The sequence below is a fragment of the Euprymna scolopes genome, chromosome 11 (assembly GCF_053919585.1).
Source record: "Euprymna scolopes isolate OS-2025 chromosome 11, ASM5391958v1, whole genome shotgun sequence".
Lineage (NCBI taxonomy): Eukaryota > Metazoa > Mollusca > Cephalopoda > Sepiida > Sepiolidae > Euprymna > Euprymna scolopes.
Genome location: NC_136492.1, coordinates 3272783 through 3295000, shown reverse-complemented (window position 1 = coordinate 3295000; position 22218 = coordinate 3272783). Strand labels below are relative to the sequence as shown.

General features: G+C 33.3%; 1 protein-coding gene across 1 annotated transcript in view; it reads left to right on the top strand.

Moving 5' to 3' along the window:
- The window catches only part of LOC145287734 (transmembrane protein 214-A-like), a 119836-nt gene that overhangs the window by 22945 nt on the left and 74673 nt on the right, over nucleotides 1–22218 (top strand). The window contains exons 5-11 of the mRNA XM_080135497.1: nucleotides 2228–2310; nucleotides 4154–4259; nucleotides 6368–6455; nucleotides 8332–8473; nucleotides 13779–13880; nucleotides 15622–15713; nucleotides 20337–20487. Of these exons, the coding sequence (XP_079991623.1) occupies nucleotides 2228–2310; nucleotides 4154–4259; nucleotides 6368–6455; nucleotides 8332–8473; nucleotides 13779–13880; nucleotides 15622–15713; nucleotides 20337–20487 (764 nt within the window). The remainder of the gene's footprint in view (nucleotides 1–2227; nucleotides 2311–4153; nucleotides 4260–6367; nucleotides 6456–8331; nucleotides 8474–13778; nucleotides 13881–15621; nucleotides 15714–20336; nucleotides 20488–22218) is intronic.

Sequence of the window (22218 nt, the reverse complement as noted above, 5' to 3'; positions counted from 1 at the left end):
CATGCCTTGTTTTTTTTTTATAATTTTGCACAAACATTAGTCATGGTGAAAGTAAATTTTTCACTCGTGGAAGGGGACCCTGCATGCTCAGCTTATTTAATATTTTTAAGGGAAATTTGCAAATATTTAATCCAGTTTTTAGAGGAATTTCTCCCTTTTTTATCAAGAAAAAAAGTGGATTTTCACTTGAATTTAACATAAACGGCTATATGTCTGTCTATCTGTTTTCATATTTCCAAACTTTATCTCCTTCGAAACTAAGTCACTAGGACCTCAAAGGATTGGATTTTAAAATTGTTTTTAAGGAGTCAAAAATGGGTCAAAATTGAAAAAAATCGTTAAACATTTTGTACATTCATCTTCGTTTATTTTTAATCAGTTCAATGCGCGTCATGTTGGTACAGAGGGAACTACCAACTTTGAATGTTACAGTTTCGGTTTCGAATCTTAGCTGATGGCACCTAAATTTTTTTTTTTTTTTTTTTTTGTTTACCTTTAAAATCACGACTATAATAATATATGCAAAATCTGGACAAGTTAAAATATATTTAGTTAATATAGTTAGTTAGTTACTACTAAATAAAAAATCCAAGTTCTATCAAAGTGTTAGAAATTTCTTCTTTCTCTAGTTTTTTGTTTTCTTTATTACTTGTACAGTTTAATCAAGACATTAAAAAATGAAAATATCTAAAAAAGGGTTATACTGTACGCATCCGTTTTGGACTGAAGATCTCCGAAAAAAATTTAACTTAATTTGATCGGGTAGTTTTTTTGCCTTTTTTTTTTACAGCGGAAAAACACGTTTTTATGAGAGTGCATTGAAGTCAGCCATTATGGAATTTATTGAACTTGCCACGGGGAGATAACTCCAGTTAAAGCGCCGACACTCCCTCCCCACCTTTAATACTAGCTTTTCTTCCTAAAAATCGAACCTTTTGCTCAATATCATAACAAATTGTTTTTTCGCTGTAAAAAAAAAAATACGATGAAATTAAGTTAAATTTTTTTCCGAAGAACTTAGTTCCATAACGGATACATACCATTTAGACTTTTTTTTTTTTTCGATATTTTCATTTTTTAATGTCTTGATTAAACTGTACAAGTACCTTATTTTTATTTATTTCAACAAACGATAATTTACCAAAATCTTTACAAGGCCACCATTCGCCTATGCATGGAGTATTGTTGTCACATCTGGGTTAGTGCATTTACCACTAGTCTCCCACTCTTAGACCCCTGTCCCATCACCACAATGTTGCATCACTGTGCCTGTTTTACAAATATTTTAATGGAATGCGTTCTGATGAACTTGTTTCACTTGCACTCCCTTGACATACATATCCCCGACAAACCTGCTTAGCAATAAGCTCTCACCCCTTCACTGTTGTTGTCCCTAAATGCCAGAAAGCTTTCTATTCTAATAGTTTCTTCCCTCGGACAGCTAGACTTTGGAATTCCCTTCCTGCTGCCTGTTTCCCTGGTTGTACTGATATGCAGAAGTTTAAATGTAACACAAACAAATATCTTGTTAATCTTTCCTAGACATGGCCCCAAATAGTAGCCCCTTATGTCCAAGTGGCAATATGTTTTGTAAGGTGTGAACAGGAGTTAAAACAAAAACAAAAGTTCATTATTTTCAAGGGAGGTAATACAGATGAAACCTATTATTTTTTAAAATTACATAATGAAGTTATACAATAAAAAACTTTTTTTAAATTACATAATGAAGTTATACAATAAAACCTTTTTTAAATTACATAATGAAGTTATACAATAAATTTTTTTTTAAAAATTACATAATGAAGTTATACAATAAAAAATTATTTTTTAAATTACATAATGAAGTTATACAATAAAAAATATTATTTTAAAGGAAGTTGTTTCCATTCAACAATATTTTTTAATTTTTTTCGATAAGGATTGACACATTTTTTTAATTATTCGGACTACTGTTCTCATCATCGTTGTTTCACGTTTCGGTTGATGTAACCTCCAACCTTCAGGTGAATACTGTCAAACTTGAGGACTCTGTATGAAATTATGAACTGAACGCTTTATTTTGAACATGTTGGTAGATTGCTCTTGTTCTGTCATCCACGACTGGGTATAAGTCTTCAGTAATCTATATATTAATAGGATAGGAAGACTTAAATCACAACTTTTGCTTATATGTTTCTGATGTGCAATTTCTATTAACTTCAAAAAATGTTTTATTTTGTTGTCGTAGGTGCTGGCACATATGGTTACCGCATATTCATCCAATTGCTTGCTAAAGAGAAACCAGAATTTGTTTTGTCCAAGCTCCCTCAGGTATGATAGCAGTTTTTGTACTAATGAGTTTTACTGATAGGCCACTCGAGGATAAGGATTAATGAATTTGTTAGGAGGACAGTGAAACACAGACTTTAGAACTGCTAACAATGGTTGAGTCTGGTCTGAATTATGATTATATTATTTAAGAGGACGGCTCAACAAGAATTTGTTAACATTGGTCTTGAAAATGAACAGCTGGTCAGCAGCTACATGGTTGTTGTGTTTCGCAGACATAGTTCTTGGAATTCTTTAGTTTTATGTTCACAGAAGGAGAAAGATTACAATAGTTGTACTTGGGAGTTCCTGGTATAAATACTTTACAACTAGCAGCCAAAGATTGGAGCTCAGTCGAGCACCTTCTTTTGAATGATAGTATAAAGAAAGATTATCAATGTCTCTTCTGTGAGAAAGCTTTTAAGTCGAGTTTGTACTCTGTCAAGGCAAGAAAAGTATGATCTGAGCAACACTTCGCCGAATGTGGCAACGTAATAGAAGACGGTGAAACATCAACTGTTGTACCCGTGGCGCAGTGATTAGAATACTTGGAAAATAATTTGTAAAAGTGACCTTCTCCTGAAGGTCGAAGGTTCAATTCTCGGTGTGGGCGACTGAAAAATACAATTGTGAATTACTTAGTATACTGCACAAGCTCCAGTGTAGCTAGTTATTATTACTGCTGGGACAATTAATCGGAATCCGGAATCGAAAAAATTGGAAGATTTGGGTGTATCGGAAAAATTAATGGCTATTTTCTAATGCCAAAACTATTCTTTTAATTGTCGTTTTTATTTTATTTTGTTTAAAGTAAAATTTGCCATTGCTGGTAATAATGATAAAATAATAAATATTTATTGATTTTTCAAATATTTGTAAAGCTTAAATCGATAGATCATCCTCCACAAGTGTATTTTGACGGTTACGAAAATATCTGCATATTTAACATGTTTTTACGAAAATCGGAGGAAATAACAATCTGATAGTTAAATAATTAGAGATTTATGAAGAATCGGAATCGGTAAAAATATTGGAATCGTCGAATGTCATAGGAGAACATATTCTCTCCTATGATTGGATTAAGAAATATATAAATATGTTTATTGATATATTAATTAAAACATAAAGACGTTTCTAGAATGTCGTTATTCATAAAAATAAATAATAATCGGCGTCTATAAATATAAAAAGGCGTAGAACGCCTTTTTGTTCCTTTTTTGAGTCTCTAGAAGGTTCCAGGAAGTTCCTTTTAAAACTCATATAAAAGAAACGCTATTGGTGGGTAAAGTCAGTTCGTGACATATTTTGGGATGCAAAAAGAGGCAACCAACGTCCCAATTCCGGCTTCCACATAAGGCCGTAAAAACAAGTTCGTGACATATTTTGGGATGCAAAAAGAGGCAACCAACGTCCGAATTCCGGCTTCCACATAAGGCCGTAAAAACAAAAACCTCACTGAAGAACTGGCTGTCTGGATTCTGGTAAAGTTTTTTATTTATTCTTTGAGTTTGTTGACCGAAACACATATACATATAAAAATACACTAAACAAAACATTTCATTAAGAATTACGATCTTTATGATCTCAGGGAGACAATTTATTAGCGAGTTGTCGCCCTTCAAACATGGTAATCTTTTCTTTTGTTTATTCTTAATTTATTTTTAAATAAATTTCTTTTTCGTTAAATCTTTTTCTTTTGTTTTAATTTTATTACATGTGGGTGCTGATAAATCCCTAGACCATACGAGCTATGATCGGCACACATATGTAATATCGAATCACTAGTTATATTTAATTTTTAACTTTGCAATTGTTTGCGTCTTATGCAGATTCATTTTTATTTTAGTATATGGAATTTTTGAAGAATCATCAAAACCGTCCGTTACGTTGCTTGTCAATCCTTTGGGCCATCGGACAAGCCGGCTTTAAAGATCTCAACAGTGGATTAAAAAGTAGGTATAATTATCTATTTGTTTTTTTTTGTTTTTAACTTTTTAAAACGACAGTTTCTTTATCTATGATTGTTCCAGAACAAAATCATCTACTTATAAGCAACATCTTCTGTGTAGATATTTACTTGCTGCCCACCTCAGCAAGATGTGACACAAGGTCAGAAAGTGAGGATGTCCAGCCAGCACCCCATTCTGACTTAGCAAAAATTTTCTGGCATTTCCCAGGTATTGGCTCATCAGGCAACCAATAAAAAAATTACCCCACTTGAAAGCAGAGTGGCAAGACCTGCGTGGGCGGACCTTCTAGGTGGTGTACCTCAGTCCAACAAGTACTGTGCCAGTTTTTTGGGCCCTGCACCTGTCAGACTGATTGTCAAGAACAGATTCTTGACTGCTACTTTCTACCCAAGTCTCGAAGTAGCAAGGAAACCCATCCTCATCGATATGAGGGCATTTTCTTTGTATTTTTTTTTTTTTTTTTTTCGAGGGAGATAATAACGTGAAAATTTCCATCATCAAACACTTTGATCTTAGTGTAGTTTTTTTAAATAAATTTATTTTTAATTTATTCATATTAATGATATTGTGGGGTCTGTGTTTGTGCTTGACATTTATGGAAAGGAGATATTTTTTTACTTCATTTATTCATACCAATATAATATGTACTAGAATTTGGGCACACGCGTATGTTCCCAGACTTTTTCCAAATGGGCACTTTTATTGATAGTACACATATGAAACTTTAGTCCTCTTCAAAGTAATCTCCTCCGGCTGCAATGCACTTGTTGTACCGTTCCAACAACTTCTGGAAGGCCCCATGGAAGTCCTCTTGTGTGAGCATGTCAATGACCATCGTCGCAGCCTTTTTCATCTCCTCAGTTGTCTCATAACAACAGCCTCTAAAGTTTTCCTTGAGCTTAGGGAATAACCAAAAGTCACAGGGAGCAAGGACTGGACTATAGGAAAGGTGAATTGATGACATCTCGACCATCTCTCTGCTGTCATGACAACGTCTTTCTTTCTTATCTTCTCTGAGCATCCTTGGGACAAATTGTGTACAAATCTTTCACATCTTCAGTTTTTCACGAATAATTGTTCCCACACTGACATCAAACTATGCACTTATTGTCCCTATAAGCACACGACGGTCCTTGTCCATGAAATTCTTTATTTGGCCAATCAACTTTGGTGTTCTGACTTCCTTACTCCTCCCACACATTTCTTCATCCCTCATAGACTCCTTGCCTTTTTTAAATCTCTTATGCCACTCAAAAACTGATGCTCGGTTCATACAGGATGGTCCAAAAGCAGTCTGAAGCATTCCATATGTTTCTGTGGCATTTTTTTTTTCCAAGTGTAAAACCGAATCTTATTGCATATCGTTTTTCTAAAGTATCTTCATGTCAAGATTTCAGTGGACCTGGATGTGCTGAAGAGTGTGTTGCTCCCCTTGTGCAATCAGGTGACCTCTGGCAAACCCTGGGTGTGACATCAGAACTGTGCCGGCCCACAATCCAAAGAAAGGGACTCCGACTTGGCTTCAAAAGGAGTGCTACGACTTTGTACCCTTCTTTCACTGCCCCTCCTCCTCCTCTCTCAATCTGAACCCGTTGGACTACTTTGTTTGGTCATACTTCAAGAACATCACCAACATGACCTCCCACAACACCAAAACTATAGCTTGATCGCCGCCATCCACTGAGCTCCCACTGGCACTTGTGGAAAAGGCATGCTCCCAGTTCCTGACCCATATTGTGGCGGTGATTGAGGCTGAAAGTGGCTACATTGAATAGATGTCAACTCTACTACATAATCAAGTTAACTGAATAGATTTTTTTTTTTAATAAAAGTTTTAAAATAAAGCTGTTTTCTTTGTGGTGACAAATTTATTGTTCCACCCTGTAAATTTATTGATGAATTTGAAACAAGGGAATACAATACAGTGTATAGGAGTTATGAAAGCCCTTTATGCCAGACATTTCAAAGCCTAATGCTTCTCATCAAAAGGGAAGGGGATGTGCTAAGTCACAAGATTAAGTTTTGTCTTGATTAAAAAAATTTTTGTCTTCAATTTTACGAAAATTAAATTAAAAAAAATTGTCTTTCAGTTTGGCAAGAAGTGATGATATCTTCGTTGGGATTCCGTACGATAACTGTCGCATCGTATCCGGTTGATTATTTAGAAACCTTACTCGGGTAAGAACATTTAAAAAAAAAAAAAAATTTTTTCTAATTAGAATGTTTTAGAAACTTGCTTGGGTAAGAACAATTTTTTTTTGCAAATTAGAATGCTTTAGAAACCTTGCTTGAGTAAGAACATTTTTTTTTTTTTTTCTCCAGGTTCCATACTACACCACCTACACACACCCGGACACCTCCGCTACTGTTGTTTTGACCCCCCCCCCCTAATTGCAGGGTCCATACAACACCAGTTAAACACCCGGGTAACGCCAGGCACCCCCGCTAGTAAAATCTAAAAGAAATTATGAAGCTTGAATACATATTTAAATAGATGCACATATTCACTCATGTAGACCCAACTACTCTTCTCAAATATCTGGAGATAACAGGGTTACTCAACAAAATTTAAAAAAAAAAATATACCTTATCTAACTATATAAACATAGACATTGAACACCAGATACATACATAAAACCTATAACTATTAATGTATATAAAAGACTCTGGCATTAAATGACCACATAGGTTGATATGCCATAAAACTAATCAATCAATCAATAAATGCATATATTTCAAATGTAATTAAATTTCAAATTTAACGAGGATTTTTATTTTTTTTTTTAAGCATGTAACGCAATGAGAACAAACACACTCTTAGAAGCATCTTCAATAAAATTTAAAGTTTTGAATAAACAAACTGTCTTTGAAACTACATTAAGCTGCAAATATTTTAATAAAAAGGATACATTTTTTTTTATTTATTTATTTGTATCCTCATCTTCTTTTTTTTTTGTTTCCCGAAGATGTTGGGGGAAAACCAGCTCTCCATAAAAAAGGTGATCGTCCAAATTGAATAGCAATTGTCTGATATAAAGGAGAAACTCCGCATTGATCAAAGCATTAATCAAAGCTGTATATTCCCGGCAATCGCGCCGGAAACAATGCCGCAAGCTTCGAATTAGTTTCACTTTTCGGCGATCCAAAAATGTGCAATATTTAGCTTTTCAAAGTCAGGCGACCCCAGTTAACTCATAGATATTACAATTTAGACGTGATATAAAAAGTTTTAAGAAGGAGCAAGCCGACCGATCACTTCCCGGAAAAAAAGTCTTTTGCGGACATACACAAAAACGCACACACACACACACATTTTCGCTTTCACCTTTTGTCTGTGTGTATGCTTGTATGTCCAGCTAAAACGATGTAACGTACACCCACGAAGTTGGTATTTTGTTTATCGGTATTGTCCCAGATGAATTGTATCTAAAATTTAGAAAAAAAATTATTCGTTCTATAAACCTAAACTGGCACAGATTTCCGTCACGGTGGAGGCAGATTATGTATTAAAGAAGTGTGTGTATCCAGAGAGAGAAAGAGAAATGGGCTGGGCAGAGAAGAAAGAGGGAGGGTGAAAGTGAAGGAGGGGAAGAGAAGTGAGATAGAAATTTTAATAGAATTTGCCCCAGGCAATGCCGGACCTGCTTATATATGACCCATGTTTTTAAAGTTTAATTCAATAAAGTAACTGTTTTACTGTTTTGTGTATTGGCATGTGTTGGGTAGCTTTAGAAATCGACTTTCAAACTAACCTATTTCCAGTTAGGTCTTTATCCATTCTTTCAATGTGACCATACCAACAAAGTCTCCTGTTTTACACATCTCTCTATACTGTCCAGATTTAATCTTCCTCTGAGCTTATCAGAACTGATCCTTTCTTTTAAGAACATATCTATTGTATAATTTTCATATCATGCAACGCATGTCCTCAACCCTCACCTGTCGGGTTTCGCTTCCATACATCATCACACTGCGTACGCATTCCATTAAACGAAATTCCATGAAAAAAAAAGTTTTACAAAATGTGCATTAATAATTTTTTTTTGTTTTTCAGTTCCTATCGGAATCATTCGTCTGCGTACGGTGCCATTACACCTCGAGAATATTTCCATATTTTTGATCTGATTCATGATACAAATATAAATATCCAGGTTGACTTGAAGAAAAAATTAAAAAATTTATATCCAAAATTAAAGGTAACATTTAAATTTTGATTCCATTCAGTTCATAATGAATAGAAATGTGCATTTTTTATTGTTGTTGCAATATTTTTGACTATTCATGGTCCTTCACAGTTGGGAGATTCTATTTATAAACACTGCTGCTAGGAACTGACCAATCAAATTAATTCACGTTCTGCTATCAACCAATCAGAAACCAGAATTACTCCATAAAAATTAAACCTTTTTCTTTAGCAACCTTGCATATGTTTTCTTCGTGTCAACACGGAAAGAATCTTTTACTCTTTGGCTACAAAATTACAAAGTCAGGAATTTGTGCAAAACAATTGTCTACTGAGAACCAGTTATCTCCAGGACTTACAACTCAAGATTTATTTACTTTTTTTTGACAAAGGAGTCACCACTTATGAAGGCCTTGAGACTATGGGACAATATCATAATAACAGTTAGTAGTGGAAATTTTGTAAATTTGATTACTTAAGGAGAACAGCTCATCAAGAACTTGTTTACGACCATATTGTAATCAGCTAGAAAGCAGGTAAACGAAAGAGTTCCACAGATGTGCAGTTCTAAGAAAGAAGCTTTGTTCATGGAATCCACATTTAGGTTTAGGCACAGATAAAGAGTGAGGGAAATTATTGATATTGGTTTCAGTGAGTAGCTGCAAGAATTACTTAAGTAAACTTTGTCAACTGAATTCTGGTAAGCAAAAAAATAAGAAAAGTCCCTTCCTTATTTCAGTTAGAGAAAAGGGACCCTATCACCATACTGTTCCATAAACACGTCAATTGAACTTATATTAAATATGTGCTTTTGATTTGCATGAAGTGTTTTGATTGTCATGGTGAATGACCAAAATTTTAAGCAGTTTTCAAAGATGTATATTCAAATATAAATAATAATAAAAATGAACCCGAAGCCCTGAGGCGAAGTTTGAAAATAAAATCGGCCAGCCAGAATGAGTTAGTGAAAGATGTTTGAATTTATTTAAGAACCAAATTGACAGGTGCGCAGCCGGAAGTCGTTGAGCGTTTCGACGACGACGACGTAGGTTTGTTTGTTGTAAGCGAAGTAAAAAAAGAAAACAACGTTAACACTTGAGCGGGGGAAAAAAAACACAAAAAAAACTAACGTAAGGCAAACGAACGATGAAAACAGAAAAACCAACACGTGAAAAATGGCTTAAATAAGTCTGTTTTGATATTAGAATTTAAAAAATCGAAAAAAAAAAACAAAAAAACATATCGCACCACGATTCGAACCCAAAAAGTTTAGATAATGAACCAAGGTCTTAACCAACTGAGCTAAGGCAACGTTATCGAAATTTGTTCGCTTTTTCAACTATTTAAAGTAAATCAGGTCACTACGTCATCTGACGCTTGCGTAGAATCGGTCATTGTCACGAGAGGACCGTTTTTGTTGACCCCCCCCCCCCCCCAATCGAAAATTGTCGATTTCGGGGTGAAAAAGTTAACGTTTTTGGTCAATTTTTCAATATTTTTTGAGCAAAGGATGGAGCTTCGATGTGATACCGAGTTTATGAATTTTCGTCGCGTCTGTTGAAAGTTTTTAGCAGACATCCAAACATACACACAAACATACATACATTTTTGCTTTTATATATATAGACTAGCGAGGGGTACCCGGCGTTGCCCGGGTGTTTGGAGGTGTGTGTGGAAACTCCGGTGGGGGGGGGGTAAAAAAATGTTTTGGTAGGTAAATATGAGGATCGAACCCGAACCGTTGAGGCAAGGTTGTAAATTAAAGTGTGAAAAAAAAAAAAAAAGTGCAACGTTAACCATTGCCCCACCGCGAGATGCTAACGGAAACACGTTTGAATTTATTTAATTACTTGGATTCGGCAGGTGCCCGTTTTAATGAGTTAATGAGGTCAAGTTTGACTGCAGGATTTTTATTTTCCCAAGATGTTATAGGAAAAAGACTAACCCACATGCAGCGAGCGACAAATATTGAATATTTATCTTCCCGAAATTTAGCAAATTAAATAGACAGGCAAGCTTCATTGTTAACTGTGAGATATTACAATTTATATGTGATATAAAAATTGTGAACCGACCGACCGCTTCTCTGAAAGAAGCCTTTTGTAGACATACAGAAAAAGCGAACACACATGCATACATACATACATTTTCGCTTTTGTGTGGTGTTCAATAAAAAAGAAACGGGGGGGGGGGGGGGGGGGGTAAAAGTTAGTAGGATCGAACCAGAAGCCCTGAGACGAAGTTTGAAAATAAAATCGGCCAGCCAGAATGAGTTACTGAAAGATGTTTGAATTTATTTAAGAACCAAATTGACAGGTGCGCGCATGGTAGTCATCGAGCGTTACGACGACGACAGGTCAATGACCAGGTTTGTTTGTTATATGCGAAGTAAAAAAAGAAAACAACGTTAAAACTTAAGCGGGGGGGAGGGTACTAAAAAAAAAACTAACATAAGGCAAACGAACAATGTTAAATGTAAAAATTGAAAAAACAAAAAAGAAAACAGAAAAACGAACACGTGAAAAATGGCTTAAATAAGCCTGTGTCGATATTAATATCGAAATAGGCTTATTTAAGCCATTTTTAAAAAAATCAAAAAAATCGGTGGGTACCCAGGTGTTTTTGGGTGTGTGGTCGGGTGTGGATAAGCGAAGTAAAAAAAACAAAAAAAAACGAACGTTACGTGAAAAATGGCTTAAATAACATTGGTTCAATATTTGAATTTAAAAAAAAAAAAAAAAAAGACATCTCACACCACGATTCGAACTCAAAACGTTTAGATAATGAACAAACGCGCTAACCAACTGAGCTAATGCGACGTAAATGAAATTTAGTCAGTTCTTCAAGTATTTAAAGTAAATCAGGTCATGACGTCATCTGACGCATGCGTAAAACCGGTCGTCATCACGAAAGGACCGTTTTTGTTGACCCCCTTCCCCCCCTGTTGAAAATTGTCGATTTCGGGGTGAAAAAAAATGAACGCTTTTGGCCAATTTTTCGATATTTTTCATTTGAGGGATGGGGCTTCAATATGATACCGAGTTTGTGAATTTTTGTCGTGTCTGTCGAAAGTTTTTAGCGGACACACAAACACACATACAAACATACATACACACATTTTCGCTTTTATATTTATATTTATCGGGGGGGGAGGTACCCGGCGTTGCCAGAGTGTTTGGAGGTGTGTGTGTTCAGACGGGGGTGGGGGATGTTAATCAAAACATAAGAATAAGCAAAGTAAACAAAACAAAAAACGAAAAACGAAGGTTAAAACTTTTAAAAATCTGAAAAATAAAGTGGGGGGGGGGTGCTCGGGCGGTGGGTAATCAAAACATAAGAATAAGTGAAGTAAATATTTTTAAATATTAAATAAAAATTAAAAAATCGAAAAAAAAAAAAAAAAACCTAACGTAAGGCAAACGAACGATGGTAAATGTAGAATTGGAAAAAGAAAACAGAAAAACAAACCTTAAAACTTTAAAAAAACAGAAAAACAAACCATAAAACTTTAAAAAACAGAAAAACAAACGTTAAAACAAAAAAAAAAACATGTGAAAAATGGCTTAAATAAGCCTATTTCGATATTAAAATTTTAAAAATCTGTGGGTACCCGGGTATTTTTGGGTGTCGCTAAAAATAAGCGAAATAAAAAAAAAAACCCAGAAAAACGAACGTTACGTGAAAAATGGCTTAAATAACCCTGCTTCAATATTAAAATTTAAAAAATCGATTCGAACCCAAAACGTTTATATAATGACCCAGCCCTCTAACCAACTGACCTAACACGACGTACACAAAATTAGCTAATTTTTTTTTAATCTTTAAACTAAATCAGGTTACGGCGTCGAATGATGCATGTGTAGAAGCGACATTGTCATGAGAGGACGGTTTTTGCTGACCCCCTTCCCTGTAGAAAATTGCTGATTTCAGGGTGAAAAAATTAACGTTTTTGTCGGGCAAAGGATGGGGCTTTCATATGAGACCAAATTTGTGAATTTTTGTTCAGCCTGTCGAAAGTTTTTAGCAGACACACAAACATACACACATACATTTTCGCTTTTATATATTTAGACTAGCGGGGGTACCCGGCATTGCCCGGGTGTTTGGGGGGGTGTATGTAGGAGAGGGTGACGCTGTTTTAATATTATAAAAAAAAACACGATGTTAAGAAAAATTGGAAAAACCAATACAAAGCAAAACAACGAACAAACGTTAAAAAGAAAAAAAAAAGGAAAAAAAAGGTGTAAAAGAGGAAAAAAAGTTTAGGTAGAAAGACAGGCTTGAACCAGAAACATCGAGGCTAAGGCGGGCAAAAAAAAATGCCCGACACGTTACCCCTATGCCAAAGAGACATACACTTATAACGGATAAAATTAAACCTTTAAAAGCACTTGCAGGTGGTTGAAACTAACGCGAATGTTTTCTAGGTCAAACATGACGTCATTGTCGTAGTAGCAGGAGCAGAGAAAATGAAGTAACGATTTTTTCGGCACCCCTCGCTGTACAAAACTGATTTTAGGGTGAAGGAATTAATGTTTTTGGCCAATTTTTCGATATTTGTCAGGCGAAGGTTGGAAGTTTAAAATGATACCTATCTGGTGAAAATCCGTGACCCGTGTCGAAAGTTTTTGCGTGACATAAAAACACACATACATACAAACATACATACATATACACATTTTCGCTTTTATATATATATTGAAGAAAGATTAAACAAGTTATTCATAATTTTGTTGTAAACCCAAAACAAAAAATTTCTCATTTGTTCGTGAGATTTTGATACAAATTTATTTATCTTATAAATCTGCCTGTAAAGAAAGAAAAAATCTGTTTTCCCTTTCAATTTAGAAATAGATCGCAACTTTTTAAAATTTAGTTCCTCGAAAATTTGAACGCGAATATCTAAACAGGAAATTTAATTTTTTTAATCAAATTTTTTTTTTTTTTTTTTTTCAATTCACACAAGTTGTTGGGATCATGTGTACAGGAAACTATGTAAGGAGTTTAAACTTCTGCATGTCAGTACAATTAAGAAACAGGGAGGGAATTCTAAAATTCAGCAGTCAAAGTATGTTGAGAGGGCACAAGTGCTAACAGTTCATCAGAGCACATTCCATTAAAATATTTGTAAAACAGACACGAAGATGCAACATTGTGGTCATGTGGCAGGGATTGGAGCTTTGTTGATAGTGCGGGACCTATTAGATTTAAGAATCTTTTTTTTTTTTTTTTAACCTTAGAAGGAGAGATTAGTGATGGCTGCATGTATACATTTTGAAAAAAAAAATTTCTAATTTTTTAATTTTGTTTAATTTCAGGCAATTTCTTATGGAAATCAGGTTGAAAAGAAACTACGATTCTTTTTCCCATCGTATCTGAGCAGACTTACTCCAAATTGTTCGCAAACTATGAAGGCAGAAGTGAGTTTTGATTTTTTTTTTTTTTTCTTTGTCAGAGAAATGCGACGGCTGGATATTATAATAACAAGTATACAGGCTTATTTGTATGTCAACCATTTTATTCAAGGTAGAAACATTAAATTACATGACAATATTGAGTGTCCAGCAGGTCTTGCTCATCTCTCGAACTCTTCAGTCATCAAGGGTCGTAAAGGGCGATAACTTACTTTATTAACTCATGCCCCCTTTTTAATGCTATAAAAATTTTCTTTTTATTTATACCAATAACTGCAACCTTCTCTCTAAATCTAATAAGTATGACAGTTTGTTTCTCCCTTTTGCATTCTTTCTCTTTGGCCCCCGTCTCGCTCTTTGCCCCTCTCACTCTCTCTCTTTCTTTGCCCCCCTATCACTCTCTCTCTTTCTTTGCTCCCTCTCACTCTGTCTCTTTGCCAAATGTCTGTGTCTGTTACCCAATATTAGAATAGGCACTACTTCATTACATGGACAATGCCATTGTTAGGGGCGATAACTCAAATTTCTTCTTGGTCAAATAACACGACAAATATGTAACAAACAAGATTTTTTTTTTTCCGAGCACAAAAATATTTGAAAACCCAAACATTGTATAAAAATGTATCAATACATAATTGTAAAAAACATTTATTGAAAAATCTGCATAAGAAAATATAATTTTAATAAAATAATTTTTTAATTAAAGCAGCATTGGATTTTTTTTTCACCAAAACCTTTATTGGATTAAAGTAAAATTGGATTTTTTTTTCTCCAAAACATTTATTGGATAAAAATAAAATTGGATTTTCTTTCTTTCATTTTTTTTCTTTCATTTTTTTTCTTTCATTTTTTTTTCTTTCATTTTTTTTCTTTCATTTTTTTTCTTTCATTTTTTTTCTTTCATTTTTTTTTCTTTCATTTTTTTTCTTTCATTTTTTCTTTCATTTTTTTTCTTTCATTTTTTTTCTTTCATTTTTTTTCTTTCATTTTTTTTCTTTCATTTTTTTTCTTTCATTTTTTTCTTTCCGTTTTTCTTTCATTTTTTCCTTTTTTGCTTTCCTTTTTTGCTTTCCTTTTTTCTTTCATTTTTTCTTTCCTTTTTTCTTTCCTTTTTTCTTTCCTTTTTTTCTTTCCTTTTTTTCTTTCCTTTTTTCTTTCATTTTTTTTCTTAATTTTTTTTTAATTTTTTTTTTTCATTTTTTTTTTTCATTTTTTTTTTTCATTTTTTTTTTCATTTTTTTTCTTTCATTTTTTTTCTTTGATTTTTTTTCTTTGATTTTTTTTCTTTGATTTTTTTTTCTTTGATTTTTTTTATCTTTGATTTTTTTATCTTTGATTTTTTTATCTTTGATTTTTATCTTTAATTTTTATCTTTAATTTTTATCTTTAATTTTTATCTTTAATTTTTATCTTTCATTTTTATCTTTCATTTTTATCTTTCATTTTTATCTTTATTTTTTTTTCTTTTATTTTTTCTTTTATTTTTTCTTTCATTTTTTCTTTCATTTTTTCTTTCATTTTTTTTTCTTTCATTTTTTTCCTTTCATTTTTTTTGCCTTTCTTTCATTTTCCTTCATTACAATTTTAACGTATTAAGATTCATAAACTGTCTAACAATTTTGTCATTTTTTTTTCATTTTTTTTTCATTTTTTTCCTTTCTTTCTTTCATTTTCCTTCATTACAATTTTAACGTATTAAGATTCATAAACTGTCTAACAATTTTGTCATTTTTTTCATTTCTTTCAGTTGCTGGCATGTTTAGATACATGTTTAGGTAAAGACCCTCATTGCTTTAATTTGTGGCGGCAAATGTATACGAAACACCTCAAACAATCGGGGTAGGTTGTTTCTCTTTTTCTTTCCTTCTGTTTTTTTTTTTATTCACGTCAAGCAAGATGTAAGGGGCTATTCTGAATTATGGACCAGATTTATGAGGGCACTTAGCTGGGGAGTTGTGCAGCAAAATGTTTGTTCACATTACATTTAAATTTCTGTATGTTGATACAGTCAGGGAAACAGGTAGCAGGGAAGAAATTCAACAAGCTACTAGTTCAAGGAAATACGTTATTAGAATAGAATTCATTCTAGCATCTTGGGACCTCTATATTGAAGGGTTGGAATTCTGCTGAATGTCAGTTTAAGTTGGTGGTATTGCCGTTGAGGAAGCACAAGTTTTAATAAAAATTATTTTACAATTTATGATGTAGTTTGCAGGAAGAATTGATGTTGCCTGGGATCGAATGAGGAACACAATTAAGTATTCTGTTATGCTCATAGCACCATCCACTCACTTTTGCAAGAAATTTTTATTCCCCTGTTTCACTCGTTGCTAATCTAGTCGCGAGGAACTAAAATTTTGGAAAACGCTAAATTAGTGCCTTTCATTAAAATAAGATATACGTTGCAGTATTTTATGAGAGTATGATTAAAGAAAGTTGCAAGAGACACTAGCAATAGGAACTGACCAATCAAATGGAGCCACGCTCTGCTAGCAACCAATCAGAAATCAGAATTGCTCCATAAAAATATTGAATCTTTTAGCATAATTTTTTTGCGTCAACATGAGAAAGATCTTTAACTGCAAAATTTTTAAGTTCGAGACTTATACACATCAGCTACACACCAAAAACTCTTTTTCTCCAGGACTAGTACAGAATATTTATCCATTGGAAACTCTTCTGAAATTAAACCTGGCTTGCTTTCAATTAAAAAATATACATATTTGATGATTTTAGAGCGTTTTACCCACGCACCACTGCTCCTTTAACTATGCATGTTGAGATTTGGCACACAGGGACATTTGGAGATTCAAGACTGGATTTAATAATGTTTGTTAGGTTAATTAATAACCTTAGTTAAATTAATTACGAAGTAAATAAAAACATTGTTCGTTAAATAACTTCATATCATGGAAGGAAACAAATGAATTAACAATGTAACATTTTCTCAGCACACACAATGCACAAAGAGTCTGTCTACCTTGAGAAAATTTTACATAAGGATACAGTTTTCTATTTAACTTTTCTTTTTATAATGAACATGTATACAGACATCAACATGTTATTTTCAAGATGGCGATGTAAAACAGTCACTCTTCTCTTACGCATAAAATTTGATTTTCTTAGTTATTTTCATTGCACAGATTTTTCTTTATTTTCACATTTGTTTGGCTAAACGTGAGGATTTTATTTTATTTTCACATTTGTTTGGCTAAACGTGAGGAAAGGCTGGGGAAAGAGGCCAATATCTTTTGCTAAATTTACATTCAGCCTGAGAAGAAAAAATATGATTTTCATAACAAAAATTCTAATGGAAACAGACTTCTTTCTGCTCAACTCCCTACATAGTACCCCTACAAATTATGTCCCAGATAGTAGTCCTCCCTACATCAAAGTGGCATTTTGCCTTATTTGGAATGCAAATGCAATTAAAAAAAACAAAAACCCTTTAATAAAAACTAGACTACCCGTGACCCGTTGGGTCAGTATGTTATATTAGCTATGGAATTCATGTATGAGTGTGACACTTGTGATGTAAAGAAAATAGGTTTTTTTTTGACATAACAGAAACATTTCTATGAAAGTATATTAAAATGAAAAAAGAATATAGATTTCTATGAGTCGTTCTGTTTATTATAATTATTATTATTTTTTTTTTAAATTTACAGTTACTGAATTATAAGTGGTTGGCCATACTTATAGGTAAATGTGCACTGAACAGATACCATAATACTTATTATAGTTGAATTCAAATTTTGATATATCTGCATTTTTTTTTTTTTTTTTTTTTTTTTTTTACATCGGTCATTTCTGTATTACGTTTAAGTTATTTTAAACCCCACTCTTCCCATGTTAAATAATAATCTTTAAATAATAACGTTAATATTTCAGCATTCCAATTGTTCTTTTGGATTTTTTTTTTTTGCATTTAAATTATCTGAATAAACAATTGTTAACACTGTCTGCTTTTTTATTTTTTATTTTTTTTACATCGTTCATTTCTTCCATGTTGGATAATTTCGGAATAATAACTTTAATATTTCAGTGCACAGGTCATGCGCACATGCGCAACCGGATGTCGTAAACCGGAAAGTGGGTTACATCACTCGTTACAAGGTCATTTGAGTTTTATAATTATATAGATGGATAAGTAATATTTTGGATGAGGGTGACCGGTTAATTTGTAAAAGTTATATAGTTATGATGTTCTAAATTTTTAAGTTATATAATTATGATTTTTGTTCTTGCTCATGGAGTGACTGATTCGTTGTCAGAATACCTGTGCGTAGGAGTTATAGCTCCCTAAACATTTTCTCAGAGTCAGTGCTTAAGTGTAGAGTTGATAAGACAATCTATCCCTTTATCACCTCTGACCATGATTTGGGCAAGATGAAGGATCAGGACTCAATCTTATTTTTATGATACGTGCATGTCTATATTATTGTGTTCTTGTTTTTATGCAATTATTTCCTAACCACATATTTTCTGTTGAAAGTGTGTGAATATAATTGATTCGAATTTTAGAAAAAAAAAAAAAAAAGTTTGCCATCAAAATCTGATATAAAAATAAATAAAAGAATAAAAAAAAAAAAAAATTTTTTCTCTTAGTAGTAGTATTACATGATAACCGGTTTTGAGTTAAAATCAATTTAGTATTATGCACGTTTCTGAAGAAAACCTGTTTGGGTGCTAATGCAGATAGTGATCCGCGCTATTTTTTAAATCGTATTTCCACGTTTAATTAAAGTTTTATGTTTTTTTATTCAATTGTAAGGTTAAAGTACAGAATAGGTACAAAACACCCTCCCCATGTTAAGAATGGCTTTTTAAATGTTATTATTTCAGCACAGATCACTCTCTGCATGAGTACCCATGTTTGAAATGAGTAAATATACTAGGATAATCAATCTTTTTTACAAAATGGTGTCATACTGGAACAAGAAGTATATTACGTAAAAGGTGGATCGAGTTTATAAAATAAACTTTCATTATCCTAGAATCATATTTAATGATTGTAACGTGTCGAAGAAATATTTACAGATTATTGCGTTGATGAAACTGTACGAATAAATTTCTAATCAAACTATAGTAACTTGTTCTTCATATCCAGTAAGGCCAGAGGAAGAATGTTGAAGTAGCATCCTTTTTTTTTTTTGTACTCATTTTTCAGGTTTGTTTTACAATGAACCAAGGTACGAAAAAGTGGTAAAGAAACAAATATATCGCAAATAAATGTTACCAAAGGCAAGATAAGTTACTCTTCTACCTACCTGGATAAGTTTTTAGTATTTTAACTTATTTTAAAGTGTTTTAAGTTTGAAACGAAAACAAAGATGGTGCCATGATGCTCTTTCATTTGGAGTTCCAAGAATTGGTAAAAACTTTTTAAAAAACTAAAAAATACTGATAGACATCCACTCAATAAATATCACAATGATATTTATTGAGTGGAATTGTCAGTATTTGGGGAAGGGAATGACCAATTCTTGGAACTCCAAAGGGGAAAGAGAGTATCTTTATTTTTGTTTTAACTGAAGTGCTAACCACTATTTGAATTCCTCACTTAAAACACGGTTAATTTTCCCACTTGACTCATGGCCAAGGGACAACAAGTGTGAGTTAGCCAAAAATTTTTAATTCTTTTTTAATTTTGGTTGAAATTGAAAGTTTAATTATAAGAATTAAATTTCAGATTACAGAAGTTTTTTCTGATATTTTTTATTCAATACAAATATTTTATTTTATTTTTTTATATTTATATTTGTATTAGTGATGGGACGATTCCAATATTTTTCTCCCAATTCCTTACTAAATTCCTGATTCCGATACAATTACTGATTTTGATTCCGATTCTTTATAAATCTCTAAATATTTACATTAAAGTTATTTTTTATCTGATTAAAGCAAAAACATGTGTTCAATGTGCAGATATTTTGCTCAAACGTGAAAATACACTTCTCGTAGTAATCGATAGATTTTAGTTTTACTGGTCATTTAAAATCAATAAATATTGATTTTATTATTACTAACAGCTGTGGAAGATTTTGTTTCAAACAAAATCAAATAAAAAAAAAAGAGACAAAGGAATCGTTTTGGCATCAGAAAATAAATACAAATTTTTCTGATACCCCAAAAAGTTCTGATTTTTCCAATTCCGATTAATTGTCCCAACACTAATTTGTATAAACTTTAATTTTTTTTTTTTTTTTTTTTACTAAATGAAACACGGTTAATTTTCTCACTTGACTCATGGCCAAGGAACATTCTAATGAATTTTGCAGGTTAACAAGTGTGGGTTAGCAAAAATTATTTTTTTGATTCTTAATTTTGTTGAAATTCAAAGTTTAATTAAAAGAATTAAATTTCAGATTACAGGAGGTTTTTCTGATATTTTTTTATTCAATACAAATATTTAATCTTTTTTTATATTTATATGTATATTTGTATAAACTTTTTTTTTAGTATCTTGATGAAACATTTATTTGAAAAATGGAATAAGATATCAAAGGAAGTTGATAAAACCATCTTGAACGAAACTCTTCACTATTTCTCTGGGATCAATGGAAACCTTGTTGGCGTCGGAAAAAAAGAATCCTGTGCTAATATATGCAAAGTAAGTTTTTTCTTTTCTTTCAATTTTTTTTTTTTTTTCTAAATTCCGCATATAAACACCACATTAAAAAAAAAAAAGTTAGATTTAAAAATTCCTTTTTGCTCTCCCGACATAGGCGAGATTGGACATAGTAATACATACACTCTTGTTTGTTCGCACTTTCTCAATAACCATGCCTTGGATTATTAGTCATAGTGAAAATAAATTTTTAATTTGTGTAGGGATACCCTGCATGCTCGGCTTGTTTATTTTGAATTTAAAATCATTACTACGGATCTGATCAGGTTAATGCTTTGAGGGTCTTACCACAAGTCTTTAATTGTGAAATTCTTCCTTGAATACTTTGAATACTTGTGTTTAGAAGTTTCTTTTGACATTCTTTTCTAATCTTGATGCTGTCATTTTGAAACACAAGATTTTTTTTTTTTTGATTATTTACACTTTATAATTTTTTTTTTTTTTGGGGGGGGGTTGTCAGATATGGTTCTCTGTCAGTTTGAATACAAAGTGTTAAGTGTTGAGACATTATGCTGAACAGAGTGTAGTTCAGATCCTGGGTGTAATTGCCAGTAACAAAGATGGTGGCGTAGAAGCTGTGTAGTTCAGATCCTGGGTGTAATTGCCAGTAACAAAGATGGTGGCGTAGAAGCTGTGTAGTTCAGATCCTGGGTGTAATTACCAGTAACAAAGATGGTGGCGTAGAAGCTGTGTAGTTCAGATCCTGGGTGTAATTGCAGTAACAAAGATGGTGGCATAGAAGCTGTGTAGTTCAGATCCTGGGTGTAATTGCCAGTAACAAAGATGGTGGCATAGAAGCTGTGTAGTTCAGATCCTGGGTGTAATTGCCAGTAACAAAGATGGTGGCGTAGAAGCTGTGTAGTTCAAATCCTGGGTGTAATTGCCAGTAACAAAGATGGTGGCGTAGAAGCTGTGTAGTTCAAATCCTGGGTGTAATTGCCAGTAACAAAGATGGCGGCGTAGAAGCTGTGTAGTTCAGATCCTGGGTGTAATTGCCAGTAACAAAGATGGTGGCGTAGAAGCTGTGTAGTTCAAATCCTGGGTGTAATTGCCAGTAACAAAGATGGTGGCGTAGAAGCTGTGTAGTTCAAATCCTGGGTGTAATTGCCAGTAACAAAGATGGTGGCGTAGAAGCTGTGTAGTTCAGATCCTGGGTGTAATTGCCAGTAACAAAGATGGTGGCGTAGAAGCTGTGTAGTTCAGATCCTGGGTGTAATTGCCAGTAACAAAGATGGTGGCGTAGAAGCTGTGTAGTTCAGATCCTGGGTGTAATTGCCAGTAACAAAGATGGCGGCGTAGAAACTGTGTAGTTCAGATCCTGGGTGTAATTGCCAGTAACAAAGATGGCGGCATAGAAGCTGTGTAGTTCAGATCCTGGGTGTAATTGCCAGTAACAAAGATGGCGGCGTAGAAGCTGTGTAGTTCAGATCCTGGGTGTAATTGCCAGTAACAAAGATGGCGGCGTAGAAGCTGCGTAGTTCAGATCCTGGGTGTAATTGCCAGTAACAAAGATGGCGGCATAGAAGCTGTGTAGTTCAGATCCTGGGTGTAATTGCCAGTAACAAAGATGGCGCCATAGAAGCTGTGTAGTTCAGATCCTGGGTGAAATTGCCAGTAACAAAGATGGCGGCGTAGAAGCTGTGTAGTTCAGATCCTGGGTGTAATTGCCAGTAACAAAGATGGCGGCGTAGAAGCTGTGTAGTTCAGATCCTG